Source organism: Trichechus manatus, unplaced genomic scaffold (genome assembly GCF_000243295.1).
Source record: "Trichechus manatus latirostris isolate Lorelei unplaced genomic scaffold, TriManLat1.0 scaffold00041, whole genome shotgun sequence".
Classification (NCBI taxonomy): Eukaryota; Metazoa; Chordata; class Mammalia; order Sirenia; family Trichechidae; genus Trichechus; species Trichechus manatus.
Window position 1 is genome coordinate 13,577,802 of NW_004443977.1, and position 23,069 is coordinate 13,600,870.

Here is a 23,069-nt window from a genome sequence, read left to right on the forward strand (position 1 = left end):
AAGAGACCAAAGGGGCGGCTTCTGTCCAGAGGTTAGAGGGGAAGGCAGAGAGAGTAAGGAGCTGGTTGAATGTTCATGGGGAATCAGGGGCGGAGTGGAAGAGTGTGCTGTCACAGAATGGGGTGAGTGGTTGGGGTCTCATAACAATGTATGTTAAAAAAAAAAAATTCTTTATGGGAGACTAACTTGAAATGTAAACTTCACTTAATTACATCAATTAAAAAAAAAAAAAAAGAAAGAAAATCAGGTCAAATATCAGTGCTGGAGCCCATGGAAAGGTTCTCCGGGCCTTATGCTTCCTCTGGTGGAAACCAGCAAGTCAAATATGTAACTTGTGTTCACAGAGGAATTAGTAATGTCTGGAAAAGAGAGTTTTGGCTCTTAACTCTACCACTAACTCACTCTACCATTTAGATGACTGTGTTGAGTTAGCCTCAGTTTTCCTATAAGTAAAATAGGGAGTATTCCCAAGATATCGTTGTTGATTCCAGAACGAGATAACTTGTCCATGATTAAGTAGTGCACAGACCCTTTCAGCAGCTTGAGGATGAATATGACCAAAGTTTCTGAAAGTTCAGGTCACTATTCTGAGATTTAGAATACCCCATTCTAAACTGGCAACTGTCAACCCACTGCTACACTAATCTGACCTGCTGCTATAGGTGTGACATTCCTGAGTCATTGCTTCACACCTGTCCCTCACAAAGCTGAGACCATCCCTAAGAGAAGGACTGAGAGCATCTAAGAAGACCGTTAGGCTAGTGGCTCTGATTCTAAGCCTTAAGAGAACCTTGGCTCGAGAGGCAGATATGTTAAAGACTCCAAACAAAAATCAGCTACAGTCTACACACACACAGAGAAACAATCCACCTATCCTTATGGTATTTATCAATTCCTTGACAAAAAACAAGAAAGCCCATTCTACAGAAGTTCATATCCATTATAGCTCATGATTTCCAAGTTTGAATGGTAAATAACACATCAAATTCAATGATTCTAGGGGAAAAAAATCTAGTAAAATGCACCATTTTTTTTAACATGTTAAATAACTTCCACCAAAGAGATCTACAATAAATTGACCATGATGACTCAAAAAACTTTAGATTCCATTCAGTTTAAAATTAATAGGTGGGGAAAGTCCTATGATGAAAGCTAGCAAAAAAGCAAAATAGACTAAGTTATATAAACTATCATCTCAATTTTGTTTAAAAAAAAAAGGCATGAAACCTAAAAAGATCTAGAAGGCAATATGCAAAAACATTAACAGTGCTTGCCCTCCGGGAATTTTTTCTACTTGAGTTTTTTTTTTAATTTTTTTTGCATTTCTACAATAAGCATGCAGTACTTTTATTATTGCAGGAGTTAAGAGATTAATGACAATTAGGCTTAGCAAAAAGAGTGTAAATTAACCTGAACCCAAAAGCTTAAAAAAATTAGTCTCTATTAAATCATTTTAAAATATAAGTAAAAGTCCTTGCCACTGTTTTTTCCTGAAACCTATTTTTCAGCCATCTGTGTGCTATCATGGATGCCATGGCTGGAGCCAAGGTCCCAGGTTCTAGTCCCAGTTCTTCCACTCATCAGCTCTGTGGCCTTTAGCAGGCCACAGTCTCTTTGGGCCTCAGGCGGTTTATCTGCATGTTAGAGGGCCAGGCAGAGGCAGAGGAGGTGGAAGAGTAGGAAAAGAGGAAGGGAAGAAATAATAATCTTAAGATTTAAAATAAATAAATAAAACCAGTTACGATCAAGTCAATTCCAACTCATGGCAACCCCATGTGTGTCAGAGTAGAACTGTGCTCCATAGGGCTTTTAAGGCTGTGACCTTTTGAAAGTAGATGGCCAGGACTTTCTTCCAAGGCACCTCCAGGTAGATTGGTACTGTCAACCTTTCAGTTAGTAGTCAAGCGCTTAATTGTTTACACCATCCAGGGGCTCCTAATCTTAGGATTTGTTCTAGGTTTAATGTTATGTGATCCAATATGCTAATAAGTACTTCAGCAGTGACTAAAGAATCAGCACCTTTTCTTTACTCACCTCTTTAGATGACCCATGCTATTTGACATGAACTAATTTTTTCAAATTTTTCTTCACGTTAGTTTTGAGAAAGCCAGCCAACCAAAAGTAGGTCCCTCTAGCTTAAATAGAGGCATTCCTCTGAAGTGATAAATCCCAAAGGCTATAGAAGTCTGAGTTCTAATCCCAGTTCTCCTACTCTGTTGTTCTGTAAATATGTTCGGCAAGATACTGATTCATACATTGCCTTTCATTCTCCAACTGTGCCTAAGGAAATAAGGCAAAACTTCTATCTTGTATCTCTTTTCTCATTCACTGGGGATGCTACAAGAACTAAGAAAACATGGATTCCTTGTGCTGGTTGGAGGCAGAAATGTATGGTAGAAATGCCAAACATCCCGGATATCTGCAATGTAATAAGTAATCTGTAATGTAATATTTGCATAATATATGAGCGTAGTAAAGAAATACAGGAAAAGTTCCAGTGGAATTTTCCATTGCCTGATATTGGAATGATTCTCACCCTACCACCAACCCTGAAATCATAGCCAGGCTCCTTGAATCAAGGATTAACAATTTCAAGATCAAGATCTAGCAGTTCCACTTATAGAACACTTACATAATACAATATAATACACTCATTATAACATACAAGATAATACATGTATGCAATACAAGAAAGTAGCAGTTTTACTTACATAACGCAGGTTGCTGTTGCTATTTATATTATGATTAAATAGAATAAGGCAGTAAAAAATGCCAAAGAAATCCCAGCTCTCACCTTACAGAAACAGGGTCAGAGTTAACTTTTATTCAAACTTTTAACCAAATCATGTTCATAAAAAGCTTTTCCATGGCCCAAAACAACTTATTAAAAATAGCTAAGATAACGATTTCTGATGTTACTTCTAAAACGTGGTAGAAGCTTATATGCCAGGAATCTGAACATCTTTGAGATGAATCTATGAATAGAAGTTCATGAGCGTCATGCAAAACCACATCCACAAATGCCAGGGCTTCAAAATTAAATGTATTAAAGGAAGCCCTTTCATTGTTTTCATGTGATTTTTTTCAACTGAGGTTTAAAGCCACCTCTTATTTTTTTTATTCCAGGATGTGCTTATAGGAATCTATGAAACTTAATTACATTTACTGTTACAAAAAAAGGGTTTATGAACTTTTGCCTTTAGGCAGAAATGTTTATTTCATTGCCTTGGCTATTCATTCTTTTCAACTCCAATGGCTTTGAACTTTCCAGCTTCTCAGAGTTATCACTGTTATGCAGAGCCTAGGAGCTCCACTCCCGAGACGCAAACCACAAGTTGAAGAAAACGAAGAAGACAAAGATATATGAGTCGGTATTTTGGCCACCCTTTGTGCCATTAAAATCTCATTTTCTGCCTATTAGAATGCCCTCTTGGTGCTTCGGCGGCGGTGATAGTCAGTGATTAGTGTGTAATTGAGTATAATTGTCTTTTCACTTTTCATCTGTGTCATTCTGAGCTTCTCTCTGTTTTTCTAGCCACCAAGAGGAAAAGCGGCTTGAGAAAAGATAAAGCTGTTAAAACTCTCACTCTCGACCCTGAAGAGATCCTCCATTGTAATTATAGATTGCAACCCCCTTGTGACATTTCTGCAAATTCAGTGGGCAGCTCTCCTCACCACCTGGGCCAAGTGCACTCTAATAAAATCAAGCGATCTGTATTTAAACAACTACTAATAATGTCAACCTCAGACAGATGCCACATGTAGGAAATTTAACCAGCCCTCTGACATGCAATCAAGGCAATTTATTAATACGCTCTCCCAAGAAAACCTCATAGTCCAGTGCAAATGAGAAAAACAATTATGACATTCAGATATTTATATATTCCCAAAGAGCAGTAATTCTCCTAATCTGTGCACTTATAACTCATTTATTCCTGAGTTCTGTAGTCATCAGCTGGGTCTGACTCCACACAACTCGTTTGCTTCCTCTCCGATTGTTTTGTCAAAGCTTTGGTGTTTTCTTATGAGGTACTTTTGCTCACAAGCCCATCAGCTGACCAAATACCATAAAAAAGAAAAAAGAAAAAACACCCCAGTGTTTGGGAGCTTCTTAACCAAAGCCCAGAATTAAGGGTGGAGAAGACAACACGTGACAAATGCCTTGACAACTCAGTATAAACACAAAGGCTTCATGGTTGCATTTTTAAAAATCACTTGCATTTTAAGTCTAAGCTACAACTTTTGATGCAGCCAGTATGAAGGGTGGAGAGAAAGGAAGCTAGAAAACTGAAATCATGTGGCTTGTATAAAGAATACATTATGGTTTAAATTTGGCAATTCATTATACCACTGCCTCGGGGAATTGACTATTTGGTTCTGGTATACAGCAAGTCGTCTGTCTGGAAACACGGGACTAACCTGAGGTGAGAGGCCATTGCCAATGGCGGGGTTCATGGGGTTGGAGGGCCCAGACGGAGGTACAAAGCTGTCTGTATAGCTGGAAAATCCATGCCTGGTGCTGGGGAGGCAGTAGGCAGAGCTGCTCTCTGGGTTGGAAGGAAGAGTGCTTTGCTGTACAGTGCTCGGAGGAAGCGGTTGAGGTCTGTGAACGGTGCTGCTGGGATCCGACACGGCTGAAATGAAGGAGATTATCAGCTATAACGTTCCTTTGTAGACTGGCAGAGAAAGTTCAGTGCAAAAGTTCACAAGTCACCAAGCCATCAGTGCTATCTAGTTATTACATACCCAATCTAATGCATCTGTCATCTAGTATTGGTCAGATCAAATGTTAATCCCAAACTGTATTTCCTAACCTATTCCTATAGGATCCCTCGTAACAAATACAGCCATATCTCTGCACGTATCTGTAAGAATGTAACTCACTTATATACTCTCATGGCAAACTCACCCAGAATCTGATGCAGAAATCACATTAACAACACTCATATGATTGTTTTGGTAGTGAACCCTATTAATCCAGGTGAGATTAAGCAATTAAGAATGGCAAGTCTCAAATTTCTTATCAAATAAACTTTTGAAGCATCTAAATACGAGTGTAATCGTGTAGTTTCAAATGCCTGGAATGGTATCTTTCATAATTCAAAGTAATTTAGCTTTATAATTTAACATTATCCCATTCATCACTAAGTACTAACAAATAGTGACTTCATCTATGCTTACCTTCTCTCTGTTACTACCCCAGATAGTAAGCATCAGAGAACTTCCATTAATTGCAGACTAAAGAACAAATGTTAGGTAAAAATTTAACAGAAGAAAAGCAAACCGCATGTTTACGTAGGAAAGTTGTTTTGTGTCATTTTGTTTTGCTTTCAAATAGTGCAATAGAATCCTATTACAACACAGTTTCTCTGGAGAGGCTCAGATACGTCACAGAACAAGCTATATTTCTGAAACGTAACAGGTACGTTTAGGACAGTCTGAGCTAATACAATTCATATACAAACAGTATTGATGTCAGTCAGCATCATAGAAGGATTTCACTGTATAAAGAGAAAGGAAGTTACATTTTCATCTTCTCGACTCCCTTCCTCTATACCTTGCGGAATAGATGTGGGCTGGTAAGAGGTCTCCGACAGCTGGTATGTTGGCAGAGTCGGCATGGCAGTGGGGGGGAATCCTCCGGGAATGAGATGGTTGAAAGCCATCAACTGATTGGCCCCAGCTTGCTTCCTCCATCTTGCGCGGCGGTTGCTAAACCAGACCTATGGATTTAATTTAAAATTTGAGGATTTCACTGATGAAATAATAGTACATTCTTAATGAATTTTTCATGCTAAACAGATTAAAGGCCCCTTACTGACAGGGCAAAGAGATGCAAGAGCCCTCCACCTTATGGGTTGCTTAGAGTATTGTCAGGGGAGGGAGGGGAGTTAAGTTTCAGGGTCAGTGAGGGGTTTCAAAGACCCTCTGTGGTCCTGCAGCAGTCCCCCCATGAACCTTGTGATGGCCATGGGCAGAAGTGGCTGAGCAGGGGTAGGAACAAGAACTCCCAACTCCCACTATCAACGTCCACTCATCTTCATGTATCACACATTCTAGGAGGATCCATGAACCTCTTTGACCCCACATAAATGTGTCCTAAATTTGGCCTCACCTGTTACACTAAGCCTTGTATATTTTGATCAGTCTCTCTCTGCATTTCTGTGGTCAGTATGGCCATAGCGCCAGGACAGCCATATCAATAGAACAGGAGGGTAAGTGGGACCATTTTACCATTCCATTGAAAGTGTGAGACATTGCACTGAGCTTAATGGAAATAAATGCCCAAGACGGAAGTATTTAAAGAAATGAAGTGTTTGAGTTAGGAAGACTCCTTAAATATTTAGTTCATTTATTATTTCTTTCAACGACAGCTTTAAGCATCTACTCTATGCCAACCACTGTGCTAACCAGGTATGTTCAGGACAACCTGAGGTAATATAATAAAATGCCCTCTAGGGGCTCAAAGCCCAGGTATTTTGTGTAAGTAGATGGAGAGAAAAGGCAATAATATCAGCAAGAAATGTAACTGAACATACAAAACTTCGAGAAACTGATATAAGGCCTTTCATGGGCCTCGTGATCTTACTCAAATCTTATACACATTTGTGGAGTTTAAACACAGATCTTAGAGTGGTTTTTCCAAGGTACACACATAGTGTTTCTCCAAAATGAGAGAGGATTTCCACCAATTAAAGATATTCTAATTCCTATATCAAAAGATCATTGAAAACTTAATATGAAAAAGCACTGAATTTGGGGCTGGACGGATAAAAGGATGAATAAAATAGGGTCCTTGCACTGGAGTCGCTTACAACCTTGTTCAAGGCAACAAAAGTTTTCCAAGCACCTTTTATATATGCTAAACTCTAGACAACAGGAGTGAATAAGACAACACAATCGTGTCCTCATGGAATTCACAGTATAGTCAAAGAGGTCAAAATAATTGCTCACTAGATACAGAAGCTTCATGTTTGGAGATGCACAGAATCAGGGAAACTTTAGAATAGTGGGGACAGAGTTGCAGTTCCTTTTTAAAGGTTGTATATGATTTCAAGGAGGAATCACTCTAGACAGAGGTGATAGTACAGAGTGGGAACATGCTTGTTTCAGAAGACCACTGTGACTGACAATAGGATGTATAACATAGGATGATGAGGCAATCAATGGTGGTTCAGTGGTAGAATTCTCGCTTTCCATGCCAGAGACCCAGGTTCAATTCTTGGCCAATGCACCTCATGCACAGCCACCACCGGCTGTCAGTGGAGGCTTACGCGTTGCTATAATGCTGTAACAGGTTCCAGCAGAGCTTCCAAACTAAGATGGACTAGGAAGACAGGCCTGGAGATCTACTTCTGAAAATCAGCCAGTGAAAACCCTATGGATCACAACAGTCCAATCCACAACCGATCGGGGGATGGCACAGAAGTGGGCAGTGTTTCCTCCCGCCATGAGTCGGGCTAACTCAATGGTATCTGACAACAACAAGGCGAGGTTTGAGTTCCTTACAAAACAATGTTAACAATTATACAATTTAACTGTAATTTTTTAAGTCATATCATTTAAGAAAGAGAGAAGGGAGGAGTTTCTCTCTTCTAGAGCAGGAAAGCCCAATTTAACAAATATTTTGCCAACCATTTGTCTGAAATACTGTTTCTAACCATTGTTGCAAGACATTGGTAAGGGAAGCTGTTTGCACTTCCCCAAAATACTAACATTTCATACTCCTTAATCTTCCAACAGGAAAAGAAGGTAAGTCAATATTTTCCCATGCTGATACATAATTGAATTAGAGTTTTACTTAATAAATTGCCACCTGGGATAATAGAACCAAGAACAGCGCTTGATTTCAGGTCTGCATCAGCTGCACTTTCTCACTGCCATTCTAAGTGCCTGTTAACATGACTCTCAGAGGCATCAGGGTAAGAAAACCATTTTTAGATAAGTGCTTGGAACAGACTATGTTACCCTGGGGAGAGAAGGCATGAGAAATTAGGGCTGTGTTCATGCCTGAGTGTACTGTACTATAACTACACACTGTAGTCACAGTTTATATTATAAAACCTCTAGACTGATGGAATACACCTGGCTCCGGTGAGGTGGTTCTCCACACCTATCCAGATGAACCTATGGGGAGTGCACCTCCAACTTCATGTACTGAGCTTGGAGGAGAGATGAACTTCCAAAAGCTCTAACGTGACCTTCACTCATTCAGACTTACTATCTGCACCTATGATTCTCCTGGTGAGGCCCTTTACAAAGGACTCAGAAACTTGCACCTCCATTGCTATCAGAGCATGCTGCCAATCTCTCTGTGCCAACTTCCTTCTGCAAACTTTAGGCTAAGTAAAACAAGTTTGATTTACCCTGGTGGTGGCTATGCTTGATCTCACCGTCAATCTCAACCTACTATTGATTCAAGGTTCATTCTAACTGCATCTAACCTAATCTTGTAAATCAAAAACTTCTTTGTGCACAGGGGATTTTTAGGGCAGTGAAGCTATTCTGTATGATACACCAATGGTAGATACATGACATAATGCGTTTTTCAAAACCCATAGAACGTACAACACAAAGCGTGAACCCTAATGTAAACTGTGTTGTAGTTGCTGTGAGGTGCGATCGAGTCAGTTTTGACTCATAGTGACTCCATGTGACAGGGAACTGTCCTATAGGGTTTTTTAGGCTGTAATCTTTTCAGGAACAGATTGTCTGGTCTTTCACCCACAAAGCCGCTGGGTGGATTCAAACCGCCAATCTTTCGGTTAGCAACTGAGTATTTAACCATTGTGCCACCAGGGCTTCCAAGCATAAACTATGAACTTTAGTTAATGATAATGTATTGATATTGGATCATTAATTGTTACAACTGTACCACACTAATACAAGATGTTAATAATGGGAGAAACAGTGTGTAGAGGGAAAAGGAAGTCTGCAAGAACTCTCTGTATTTACTGCTTAATTTTTTTGGAAACCTAAAACTGCTCTAAAAAAAAAAGTATATTAATTTTTCTCTATACTCAAATAAGAAATAAGACAGAACATCATAACTTCCTATTTAAAAAAAATCCGTTGCCGTCGAGTCGATTCCCACTCATATCGACCCTATAAATACCTTCAAAAAACAGAATCCAAAAGACTAGGGGTGTAAGGTGTTTTTTTGTTTTGTTTTTATTTTTCCAAAGTGATACAAATAAGTACTGAAGGCACTGAGTAAACCCATCAGGAGCCGGGTTAGAAGACGAAGATAAATAGTTCAGAAAGCAAATCTTTACTTAAAAATGAACCTTCAGAACGAGGTTCAAGAATTTTCCAGAGAAAGGAATTCAGAAGTTGTTTAAATTAAGACTAAATAAATCCACAGAACTATTCCCGAGGGAACCAGTGCTTACTAAGGACTGGCGTGCCTGTATCTGGACATTTAGACAAGTTTTTTTTTTTATCATCTTGCCACCGCCAGCCTTCTGCATCTTCGAGAATAAGCTGAACCTGCCGAAAGAAACACTAAAATGAAAATACACTAAAGTTGCAAATTGGGAAGTGGTCCTTCTCTTCTTTATGCTTCAAAATTCATAAAAGACACAGCTTCTATTTTTAATGGGGGGAAAAAATGCCCCTGAAGTAGTCTTTATTTGAAATCCAGAACTGGCCAAGCATAATAAGCCTGGAATGCTGTTATCATCTCATATTTAACTCAAAGACATTCCTGGGATACTCAGAATCAGTCTCAATATCACAATTCTCTCAATATCATAACACTAATTCCTAACAATCGATGAATAATCTACTGAGTGACATGTGTGAGTGTGTAAGTATGTAGTAAGTTCATCTACAGTGGGTGGAGGACACTTATGACTCATTAGTTACAGTTACTAGAAACTTCCTTTTGTTTTGAAAAGAGTAGCAATAGCAACCCAGTCAACCTGGCAGTTTGTTTTTGAAGCAAAATTTAAGTTGACTGAAAAATCCCCATAACAGCATGATAACTAGCAGAAAAAAAGAGAGAGATAATGAATCTCAAAAGGAGAAAAATGTTTTCATCAATTTTTCTCTTCATGACTAAAATAAGAAACCAATCTTCTCAGATTTCTCAATAATGTAAGTTGGGAAAGACTTGGTCCATTAAAAGACTCAGTAATATTTTTATTCACACAGGTGCAATGCAAAGTATACTTTGGCCTTGGCCAAGGTCAAAATTGAATCCTGGCTCCTCCACTTACTACCTTTGTGACCTTGAACAACTTGCTTAATATCTGCAGGCCCCTGTTTACTCATCTGCTAAATGGGGGAAACAAAATGTCTACCTAACAAGGCTGTTGTGGCCATTGTCATAACGATCAAAGTGCTTAAGAGAATACCTAAGAGATATTAGGTGCTCAATAAATTTTAGCTATTAAGTGAAATCTCATGCCAACACCTCTGTCTGAAAAGCCCAAGAACTAAAGCATTGCTTTGGTTTCTTAGCTCTGTGGTCTACAGCCAAAGCCTTTGTGACCACAAGCAAACAGAAAAGTGCCCAAATAACATTTCAAATCATTGAAAGCCAGGTTGGCTTGAATGGAGGCTGAGGTCAAATTTGCTTCCAAGTTTCATAGATTAGTGCTAATTGTCCCATGGTGTAAGCCTAATTTTGCTCATCAATAAATCACTTGTTCACATTTTTTGGTGTGGTCCTCAAAGGCAATCTAACCTGCATTATTCCAGATGGGTTATTTCAAACATAATTTGAAAAAAATGGGGAGAGAATGTAATGCTTAATCCTTAGAAAAAGCACTCACAGCAAGATTATAAAATTCTTAAACACTAGCCTTGCTGATATCGAATGCTACAATGCCAAGTACAGCACTTTCTAAATAGGTAAATTCAAGACAAGCAGCTGGTCCTTCTCATTCACTTCTTTCTCCTTTCTCTTTCTATGCCACACGCTTCCCAACTCTCCTATCATTGCTGCCATTCAGCTTGGACCACCATATGGAGAGCAGGTTGGGGAAGAGGGGCAGAGTTGACAAGGAGAACCACCTTGCTCCCATGAATGTCAGAAGATAATGAACATGCACAAAGCATACTCAAATACACCCATATACATCTCAAAAGCAAACTACCTCAGACAGCTACAGAATGACCATATTTGGCCTCATTACGGAGTTCAGGGCCAAATACTCCATACCTGCATTAACTTCTGAACTATACAAATCCGTTCGGTGACTTTAAATTCTTAAAGTTCCCTAAGAATCCCTGACTAGTGATGCTAAAAGGGTCCTGAGAGTTCGTGCAGTGCAGTTTAATAGTTTTTATTTTGGAGGCAAGGGCATTTGAGAACATGATAAAAGCCTGGGGTCCCTTCCCCAGTCAACATGCAAAGGTGCACGTGTGTTTACATGCATACACACACACACAAAAGGTATAAAATTTTGTGTATAAATCTCAAGTCTCTCAGATCTCCTGAAGTTAATCTATGGTTATCCTGGTGGTCCCTGACCCAAGCAAAAATCATCTGATCTAACCTAGCCCCATTTTTTTTTTCCTTGAGACCCAGCAGGATTACGGCAGGATTAAGTACCTTTTCCAATAAAACACTTTTGGCAAGCTGGGATCAAATTCCACATTTCTGACTCCAACTTACATGCTATTTCCACAGTTTCCTTTCCTGTCTTCCATTATCTAGATGGTAAAAGAGAACAATGCTTGTCTACTTCATAGAATTTACTAAAACCTTTACACACTATGAGTATTTTCAAGTCATTCTTCCCAACAAAACTTTATTTGTTGTAGTTATTTGCATAACAACATCTACCCAACAGGTGAATAAGACAAACAGTCTCTGATGTACAACAATTTGTAGATTAAGTACTCAGATGTAGCTGTGGTAAATACAACATAGCTACTGGCCAAACAAACTTTTGGGAAACCCTGAAAAAGACCTAAGTTATTTTAGCTTTAGTCTCATCTCTATCTAGAAGTGTTTGGAAATATTTTTCTTCAGGGGGAAAAAAATAGAGTGTAGACATGCTTTGGGGGTTTTGGTTTGGTGTTTGGTTTTCCCAGGTGCCCCAAATTAAGCTAACTCACACTGTATGGCTATCACTCATACTGAGTTGACTTAGCTACTGCTTTCCCAGATCCTTCTCAAAACTAAAGGATTTTGTTTTGGCATTTTAATCAGTGATTAACTACTCTTCTTTTTCCTGCTGGGTTAGTAAAAGATCCATATGCTGGGTGTTCTAGGGAATTTGTTAGGCTGTAGATCATAGCTGTGGTGAAGACATGATGTGTCTCAAGGGAACTAAAGAAGCCATGAGGAATGTAAAGAGTCACCGGGTTAAAGCCACATTAAGACAGCTGTTACATTAATGAGGGCCCTGCTTTGGAGAGGAGGTCACTGTATAGAAAATATGAACCACTCTTTATTGGTTTGATCCCATGTCCTCTGGAAGTTAATGGGCCATTATTATTATCCTTTGACATTCACTGAGCCAGATGAGAATGCTAGGTTCTGTACAAGCTGCATGGTTTTAAAATTTATTCTGTCCCTGCCCCCGTTTTTTGGCAAAGACAGGTTGAGCAACATTGAACGTGCTTACTATCTTCACCACTCTGCTTATTTGATTTCTTTGAAAGAAATGTTTTATATTTTTTTATTCAAATTTATCTTTAGGGCTGATATTCTACCTTAAGGAAAGACCCAGGATGTGGGCTTGGCCATCCAGGGAATATAGGGACCACATCCTGGAATATAGTGGGCACTCAATAAAGGTTTGCTGAAAGCATGAAGGAATGATTGGATCTTACTTCACATTTAAACCAGGTAATAATAGAATTATAATAAAAGCAAAATAGATTATATACATATAATATTTATAACACTATAATCTATTATATACAATACATATCTCATATATAATATTTATACGTGCATATTTTCAGGATTTATGGCTAATGGTCATTTATGTAATGTACAGTTGGCAGAAACACTGTCTTTCAATGCAATCGGTACAGAGATTCAATAGTTTCAACTCTGAAGCATCTACCTGATAAACCTTGGTATATCTGTGACTCATCCCTTCACTCATTCTTCCACCCACCTCCAGCTTACACAATTAGTTGCCTCCATGCCACCTCTAAGTATCTTCTTTCCCTCTATCCCTTCTTTTCCATTCCCACTGCACTGACCTTTTCCATGCCTGTATTGCCTCCCCTCCACTGTATGTCCTCAGCCTAGCTTTCCAACTATATTCCTTCCCAACACACTGCCACTCCCTACCCTCCAACCAAACTGGACCATTTGATGTTCCCTAAATATGACTAGAGTGAAAATGAAGAACAACCGTGTATGCAACTCATGTACTTCCTGCTCTCTGTGCCTTTGCTCATATTCCCTATTACTAATACACTCTCCCCCTCTGTCTTGTCCAATAAATATCAATCAAGTCTGGAAAGCCCATCTTAAATCTGCCTTCTTCATGATCCTCTCTTGGTTATTCCAACAAGATCTTATCCTTTCCTTTTCTCAACTCCCACTGCACTTAGCCTCTCTCTTACATCACTTCTCATATGCTTTCTTACTATTTCTATGTTTACTTTGTTCCCTGTATTAGACTGTAGCTCCTTGAGAGAATGTCTTCAGCTTAGCATTCTTGACTTTCCTCGTTCTACTCTGTCCTATAGGGCTGCTATGAATTGGAATGGACTTGATGGCAATGGGTTTAGGGGATAGTGATCACCTGGAAAGTCAAGCTGAAGAAAACAATCTCTCTTATAAGGTCTCTGAAGCCTGGAAGAAGTTGTTTCTGTAAAATTCTGTAACATTCCAAAACCAAACCCAGACCCACTGCCATCAAGTCAATTCTGATTCATAGTGACTCCGTAGGGTTTCCAAGGCTATAAATCTTTACGGAAGCGGACGGGCACACCTTTTTCCCACAGAGCCGATGGTGGTTTCCAACTGCCGAGCTTTAGGTTAGCAGCCGATCGCTTTAACCACTGCGCCTCCAGGGCTCCTTCTGTAACAGTGGAGGTAATTAATGAGCTGCATATGAGAAAGAGTTGATCCACTCTAAGATAACTAGCTTGCTACAGAGTGCCCAGCTTCACTTTGACTAGAAAGTCAAGTATCTATAAAGAGCACATTTCCAGATAACTTCTGAGGCTGTAAGGAATTTCAGGATACCCTAAGACCTGTACGAGCCCTGGTGGCAGAAATGGCTAAGTGCTAGGCTGCTAACCAAAAGGTTGGCAGTTTGAACCCATCCAGAAGCTCCATGGGAGAAAGACCTGGTGATCTGCTTCCATAAAGATTACAGCCAAGAAAACCCTATTGGGCAGTTCCACTCTGACACATGGGTTGCTGTGAGTTGGAATCAACTCGACAGCACCCAACAACAACTAAGATATTTGTAATTTTTCAGATAGTGCTTTAGTAACTTGAGGGGAAAGTTTATCATTAATAATGAAAACATTATTTTACCACTCTATAAAACCAAAAAAAAACCCATTGCCATTAAGTCAATTCCAACTCATAGCCACCCTACAAGACAGAGCAGAACCACCCCATAGGGTTTCCAAGGAGCAGCTGGTGGACTCAAACTGCCAGTCTTTTCTTTAGCAGCCAAACTCTATACCACTCTACGGTAACTTATTATAACAAAGCAGCCTTTTCCAGGGGATTCAGAGCACATCTAAGAGTTCAAAAAATAATTCAAAATGGTCTTAAAATAATGTAGTTACTTGAAATGCTTCTAGACTATACAATCCTTAAAGGAAAGGATTATGTTTTTTGTACCGCTGTACACCTTCATAATTGAAAGACCATAGAGATGAAGTGTGTGCGGGATCCAGTCACCTCTATCAATTACTAGCTATGTGACTTAGGGCAGTTACTTAAATAGACCGAGTCTCAGTTTTCTCATCTATCATTTGGGGTAGTAGTAATACCAGTCTAGAGTTTTAATGATGATTTCATGGGTTAAGACATATAAAGCACTTAGAACAGTATCTGGCACAGGATAATGACTCAAAATTTGTTTGCTATTATCCGCGTACCCCTCACAGAGCCCATGTAGTGCCTGGCTTATAAAAGGAATCCTGAAATAATTAATGAACAGCATGAATTGACACACATGTCTGTGTCACATACAACATAGTCATATTCTCCTAGTAATGATCAACAAAGTCTAAAGCTATGCATCCCCATTAAGTTCCATTCCTCATATACTTGTTTTCTTGGTTTGAAATACGCTTTAGATTACCAGATTTTACCAGTTGCCACCAAGTCAGTTCTGACTCATGACAATCTCATGTGTGTCAGAGTAGAACTGTGTTCCATAGGGTTTTCAATGGTTGATTTTTTGGAAGTAGATCACCAGGCCTTTCTTCTGAGGTGCCTCTGTGTGCATTGAGGCACCAACCTTTCAGTGAACAGCCAAACATGTTTCCAGGTACTCCTATGCTTTAGACTAGAAGACATTTTTTTTTCCTATCTGGATTTGAAGTAGGCCGTGGATGTCTGATGTCAGTACCTGTACTCGGGCCTCGGTGAGCTTTGCTCTCTGTGCCAGCTCCTCCCTGGTATAAATATCAGGGTAGTGAGTTCTCTCAAAAGCTCGTTCCAGTTCTTCAAGTTGTTCTGCTGTGAAGGTGGTTCGGCTCCTGCGCTGTTTCCTCTTTAGTGGTAAATCTGGTTCAGAATCAATGTCAGAGCCTTCATCTGATTGGGGTGCTGAGGCTGAAAGCACAAGAGAAAAATCTGATCAAATCTGAATCAAAAAAAGCTAGTCTGACCAAGCCATATGACTTAAAACCTACCTAAAGTACATTCCCAATGCCTTCTATGGACAGCATGGCCCTCCATGTGGTATTACATTGTTAAATACTATTTCATCTCTTCCCTGACCCCAGGCAGAAATAATTGCTCTCTGCATCTATCTCTGCTATCCAAGAGTGCTGATTATGAGCTCTTAGAAAACAAGGATAGGCCTTATTCTATGTTTTCTCATGTTATTGCTGTTGTTAGATGCCGTCAGTTCTGACTCATAGCGACCCTATGTACAACAGAATGAAACTCTGCCCGATCCTGCGCCATCCTCACAATCTGCTGTGTTTGAGCCCCTTGTTGCAGCCACGGTGTCAATCGATCTCGTTGAGGGTCTTCCTCTTTTTCACTGACCTTCTACTTTACCAAGCATGATGTCCTTCTCCAGGGACTGGTTCCTCCTGTACTTAGCACTTAATAAGTACTCCTTTCATGCCTAATGAATGAATCACAGTTAATTTGGCCCCTGATACATTTTCACCAACTTTTGTACCAGGAAATCTGTTAACAAATATATTTTTTAATTCCAAAATTGGCTGAATATCTAAAAAGGCAATAATCATAAACTATTGCAAGATTCCTATAAATTTATAAACTCTAGGACTCCTATAGGGGGTTAATGGTGGTTCAGAGGCAGAATTCTCCTTCTATGTGGGAAACCTGGGTTCAATTCCTGGCCAATGCACCTCAAACACAGCCATCGCCCATCTGTCAGTGGAGGTGTGTATGTTGCTGTGATACTGAACAGGTTTCAGTGGAGCTTCCAGATGAAGACAAACTAGGAAGAAAAGCCTGGCAATCTACTTCTGAAAATCAGCCAATAAAAATCATATGGATCATAACCGTCCAATCCCACTGTGTATGCCCTGACAGCTAACAACAACAACATCGCTCGTATAAAAAGAATCGTGTTTAAATTTAGTATCTCATTGCCAGGTATTGGGAAAACTCTTTCAGGAGAGTATAGGTTTGGGTAATGCAAATCTCAAGAACAGACTCATGAAGAAGCAGGTGTAGTCTAATAGAGTATCCCTAAACTGAGGTTCAGGGTCTGGGTCTCTGCTGAACGGGGTCAGGCTGCAGCCCAGGACCCTGCCTAGTTTGAGGAACCCAGTGAAAAATGAAAATGCAGAGTCCCTTGTTCAAAAATTATCATGAATTTCAAGACAGCAACAGCAAAGTGTTAAACCAAGCACTGAGCCCTCCTCAGCAGAGGACTGTAGACACCTGCCTAGGTCATATGACCCCGAAAGTGGCCCTGCTGCTGCCCACTCCCCACCAAAGCTTTTATTTGCCTGCATTGATATGCACTGAGCCAGGGACATTCCAAATTTAGTGTGTGGGTACCTAGGAAAGACACAGGGAGCTGGGAAATAAATAGGACTTTCATTAACAACACAACGTGGCATCTGTTCCCATAAGGACAGGGTCTGTATCCCTATGGAGAGAATCTGCAACTAGATGGTAATGAATCTTCGGGCACAGGCAGTGCCATTTTCAAGCCAGGAGTTGATGGAGACAGGAGTGTGGTGAGTATTCTCCCTGTGTCTTTTAGTTCAGTAGGGTTTCTTTAGCAAAGAGAGTTATGATGGAGATGTATCATCTGTTGACCTCTGGGAGGTCCTGAGGTTGAGTATGCACCTGACACAGGGCTCAAAGCAGGAAAGTAGCCCTATCCTAAGACCTCGTGCATTGGGGCAGTGGGCAGAGGGCCATCAGACAGCTGTCAGGTGGCCATCACAGAGTATGGAGGAGGAGCCAGAGTGAACGAACAGAAGCAGACTTGCTCCTCGGCACATCCAAATGTACCCTGAAAACTTGCAGATAACTGGGGGCAGGGGTCCTCCAGGGAAAAGTCAGTGGTGTGCTGTAGCAAATGGGGAGGGCAAGCTAAAAACTGCTGCTTGTGAATGCCAATGTCAAGGCAACTCATTTGCACCCTCAGGCTAGCACTTACTGGCAAAATTCAGGTGGCATTAGAAGCAATGTTAAAATGCAGTATCTCTGATACTACTAATTGTCCTTATTTTAAGTTTAAACGTAGCGCTATCCTACAGAAACCTAAAATTTCATTCTATTTCAGTGCCAATTTTAAGCTGTCCCCAAAAAATGCCCATATAAAATGAGCCTGTAAATATGATTTTAAGTTTTCTAATAGTTTAATACATCTACATGTTTATTCACATTCAGACACTGTGAAATTAAGAAGTGTTAGAGTGAATTAACAATACCTGACAGATTATAAGAAAATATATACCTGAAAACAAATACTTGTTTGTAAAAGAAAAGAATATAATATACAATGCTAGGTATTATGATAGGTTTCAATTATGTTATCTAATTTAATACAAAATGGCCTCATTTAGTATAAATCTTATTTTAGGATATTTTAGCATTAATCTAAAAAAAAACTATGGGAATATTTTAAAATATTAATGTGCTAAAAAAATATGCTATGCATTGCATTATAAATTTCAAAGGCTCCCAATGCAACTTATGTGTGTATGCGTTTGGATAAACGTGAGCTACACTAAATGAACAATAATTTGTGTGTAAATATCAAGCATCAGAATCACCAGGAGGGCTTGGTTGACCACAGATTGCTGACCCCACGTCCAGGATTTCCCATCAGTAGATCTGGAGTGAGGCCCAAGAATTTTTAACATGTTTCCAGGTGATCGATGCCAATGCTGCTGATCAGGGACCACCCTTTAAGAACCACTACAATGGAATATTCCAGATTAATTAGTCTTTTCCCTCTCAAAATTCCCAACTACATAAAATATTTTCTACCACAACTTACCAAAAAATTTAAAAAGTCACTTTTGTTTGTATATTTTTAAAATATAACAATATCCTCCTCAAGAACCAAATTACTTTTGCCCCTAAGAAGACAGAAAATTCCCATAAAATGTTTTCCTTCCTTGTTTCCAGTTTCTATTGTCCTGACTTTTCCAAAGTGAATTCAGGTAAAAAACTTAACCGTGTGTAAGGACTGACCAAAAGTTTCCTTTGCCTGTGAAAACTCTAAATTTTTGCTAGCACTTTCTCTTACTATGATCCCATCAGGCTAATAGTATGTGGAAATGTTTGTTTCCTTTGGGAGTCTCTGGGGTTATTAAATCCTCCCAAGTAAATATGATGTGCCATACACTGTCAGGTCAATTAATCAAAATCATCTCTAGTTTCTGAAGAAAAAGAACTGCTTAGATTTATGAGTACCAGCTAGAGTTAATTCTGAGGGTCAAGACCACTGTGTTTCACCTTAACAATCAACATCTCCAGAAGATAAGTTCTGTGAGCTCAAGGCCCTACTCTGTCTTGTTCATTGCTGGAACCAGAGCTTCAAAACGGTTTGTTCTGTTTTGACCCCCTGCTGAGAATTTGCCTTTCCACCCCTAGATATACTGAATCAGAATCTACATTTTAATAAGATCCCCGGGTGATTCTTATGTATATCTAAGAATCTATATTTGAGGTGGAAATGAGAATTCTCATTTACACCTGTATACCTATATATGCGGTGGAAATGCAAATTCTCAGCAGGAGGCTTGAACCAGAACAAACTGGTTCAAAGCCCTGGCTGGAACCCTTGGTGCCCAATAAACATATATCGAATGAATGAAACCACAGTGTAAAATTTAAGTTTTGTTTTAACACTGACTTCTCTGCTGCCATCACTTCTTTAAAATTGGAATTCTGCTTTTACAAGTCTTCCAACATCTATTTAGATGAGCTTTGGGGTTCTGTCAATCTCCAAAAATTAGCTGAGCATTTTTGCAAGTATTTACACACGTGCAATTTTCAAAGAGGATTGTAGTTTAAAAAAAAAAAAAAAAGACAAAGAGACACCAACAGCTAGTATTAAAAAGACTCAGAATATCTAAGTGTTCAATAGGATAACCTTTACCACCAAAGTTAAAATTTTCTTTAATAAGCTAACAAATCACTTCCGTTATATCTGTTTATTCAAAAGCAATCTAAAGGTTGCATCTAAATGGCAAAACATCTATCTAGCACCATTTGCTTGATTTTTCTACTGAAAATTTATCTGACCCAAATGATCATTTCTGGCATTATGAAGCCACAATCTCAACAAGTTAATTCTAACTTTTCCTCATCTGTAAACTCCACAAGGATGTGGGCTTAAAAATATGTTAAGTCAGCAACCCAAGATTAATCTACCAGTTAAGGAATACTAGCTACTTCTAAAGACTAACCACCACAGATTCTTCTCCATTTTATGGAAATACTGCTATTTCTTGTATCACTCAATAAAAACAAAATTTATTATTTGCACAAAACTTGACTCACTATAATCTGAACATGAATCATTCCATTTTTACCAAGGACAAGTCTAAAACTTAAATCCCACTTTGCAAGTGGAAAAGAGACCATTTTGTTGAAGTTAATCTATTTTAAATACTCAACTTTACTCCAGCTATTAGAACAAATGAGATACTAGATACAAAGTATCTAATCTTATTGCCAAATATTACATGAAAGTGAAATAAAACTTCAGGCAGCTCAGCTGAAAGAAATTATCTATTTCTTCTGTGCAGAATTTCTAGCGCTATGAGCTGGAAACTGTAAGCAGCATTATTAGCAAGACAGTTGTCTAAATGAATTAATAAATTGCTATGATACAGCAACTAAATTAAATATAATCTCTTTGATAAACTATATCTATTGTCCAGGTTTAATATTAAGGGAAGATTTTAATTATATTTAAGTTACTCAATCATATTCTACGTATGACTTCATAAATGAAATTTGCTTTATTACTCATTAGATAGAGATACTGCCACCCAATTTGAAATTCCAGCATAGGTCTCATAAGAAAATCCATATCAATACATAACATATGGCCTTCTAAACAGAAATTGTATTTCTTTCAATTGCATGACAATTCTCAGATTTGCTTCCAACCCATGTTCTTATCAGACTTTGAAAATCCTGACTCTGTTATTAAAACCCCTTCACAATCCACTCTCTGACTTATACATTAGTTTAACTCAGTTTAACCCAGACTCCCTGGGTCATTTAGCTGATGGCCACTATTGCTACTATTCATCTGAAATTTGAAAAACCCTCCTAGAATGAAATGAAAGTTGTAGAAATATTATAAGTGGATCAATATTAAACACTAAATCAAACATTTTTCCAGTTGAGTTCAATTCAATTGAACATTTACTGAACTCTTTATATGTTCAAGGTATAGTTTTTAAACAATAAAACACTACGAAATGAATCAATTTGCCAAGATAGTGAATGTATTTGTTTGTGAAGAAATTAAAATAGCCAGCGTGACCATTTACAGTCTCCATAAAGAACCATCACAGACCATTGGTCCTAAGATCCAGGGTCAGTCTGGAACCTTCCACTGACCACAAGCAGTCGAACTGATCCCTCATCTCATATCTTTATTAAAGTCTTATTTTGGGCACATTTTTTATTATAACACGTTCAAAGACAACTTAGTGAAAGGTTATCAAGAGCTATGAAGGAACCTCAAATTCTTTTTAAACAAAAGTGCAGGAATAGCTTGAAACATATTGGGATATTCTCAAGTTGATACTGGGATAGCAGCAGAAAACCCAGACTGATGACGTGTGCTTTAGCTGAGTACTTCACCTCTGCTTTCCATGAAAGTTCATTTTATCTTTTCATATCTCCAACTAATTAAAAAATTTTCAGAGTCAAATTTTTAGCAAACCCAATGCTTTCACATTAGCTCCCAAGATTAAACTTGGGAAAATGTACACTGTCAGTTTAAAAAAGAGCGGGGTGAGGGGGAGAATCACATACAGGGTAACCATCATACCCTACAGGATTACAAACTCTTCCTTCAGAAACACATCAAAACAGGAGAAGGCAGAAGTCTTACCACCAGCAGACCAACCATGAAGTTTAATTAAAGAAGGAATCACAGAATTAGAGAGTATGTCTTTGTCCGTTAACCCCTTGTGACCTATTCTGTGGCCTCAGGAAATATTTCATCCTAGTTAACGCTATTATACATGAAATCTTGCCTCGATTTTATAGGGATTTAGTTACGTGGAATTCTATAATTATTGGTTTCCAGACCATTATCATTCAGAGATGGAGGACAGGCAAAAAATGGAGAAACAAAATAATTCACAAGCATGAATTTGGCACATTGTCTTTCTTCTCAGCAAGACCTTTCATTTGAATAATTAAAGAATCAAAACATGACAACCATTTAAACTCTGTGTTTGCTCCAGATATAATACAAGGCAATTTACAGACACGGGGAAGGCGGGGGATCTCTCTCCCCCAGAGTCTGAGGCTGGACTCCCTTAGTCATTATATTCATTTACTATAAGATGGTCTCATACCAAATCAGATGGTCTTTTCTTCTGTACCAATATTTCTGAGCTAGACTTGTCAACATTTTTACTTAAAGCTGTGTTTCACTGAGAAAAAGAACAACATAAAAAATAAAAACTGCATGAGATGGTTTTATGCTGTGCCTGATAATTTAAGGGTATGTCTATCCCGTAAGTTCTTTAACAGATCAGCTCAAAGTTTGATGCACCTATTTGGCTAATTGCAGGCTGTCTCCTGCGCTGGTGAGTTTTGCCATTCAACATGAAGGGCACAATGGGACAACTCGCTGTTTTCTGATCTGAAGTCGCCTTTTTTACACTGAGAAAGATGTGAATCACCTCTCTCGTGTTTACTCGGGTGAAAGCCAAGAGGAGTGAAGCAAGACTGATACTCCCTCACAGACCCAGAGTAAATGACGAATGACATTTTCCCTTTGTGATCTTTGGGATTTTTGTTGACTTATTTGGAGGCTTTTGTTGGATCCCAAGAAATGGCCTGTGGCTGAGGCCTATTCTACCAATTTCCACGCTCCATCTGTGGAATCCATCAACGGGGCATTTACCCGCATTCAGGGCTCTGACACCTGCCTGGCAGGACGCAGGAGACACAAAGAAAGCCGGAGTGGATAAGAAAGGGGAGGTTGGTTTTTTTATTTTTTTCCAGGGGAGAGAAGAGGGGGGAGGTTGAAATGGATGCACAGTAGGGGTTAATCCAAGCCAGTTGAGAGACTTCAGCACCTGGAAGCTTCCCTTCCACATTAATTCACAAGCTGAGAAGGAATAGGGGACCTTATTTTTTTTAAGCGTTTTTACATTGTCTGTGTGCTGAGACAAGAAAAGAGATAACCCACTAAATGGAACGAATCAAAGATTTGTCACAAAATTCTAAGGTATACCTAGAAAGTTTTTGC

At 39.0% G+C, this 23,069-nt stretch overlaps 1 protein-coding gene across 4 annotated transcripts in view; it reads right to left on the reverse strand.

Annotated features, from left to right (window-relative positions):
- The window catches only part of PAX3 (paired box 3), a 100,129-nt gene that overhangs the window by 18,181 nt on the left and 58,879 nt on the right, over nt 1-23,069 (reverse strand). For all 4 annotated transcript variants that reach the window (XM_004376358.1, XM_004376360.1, XM_012555559.1 and 1 more), the window contains exons 5-7: nt 15,516-15,721; nt 5,558-5,723; nt 4,420-4,634 (exon numbers count right to left, since the gene is read on the reverse strand). In XM_004376358.1, coding sequence (XP_004376415.1) covers nt 4,420-4,634; nt 5,558-5,723; nt 15,516-15,721 — 587 coding nt within the window. The remainder of the gene's footprint in view (nt 1-4,419; nt 4,635-5,557; nt 5,724-15,515; nt 15,722-23,069) is intronic.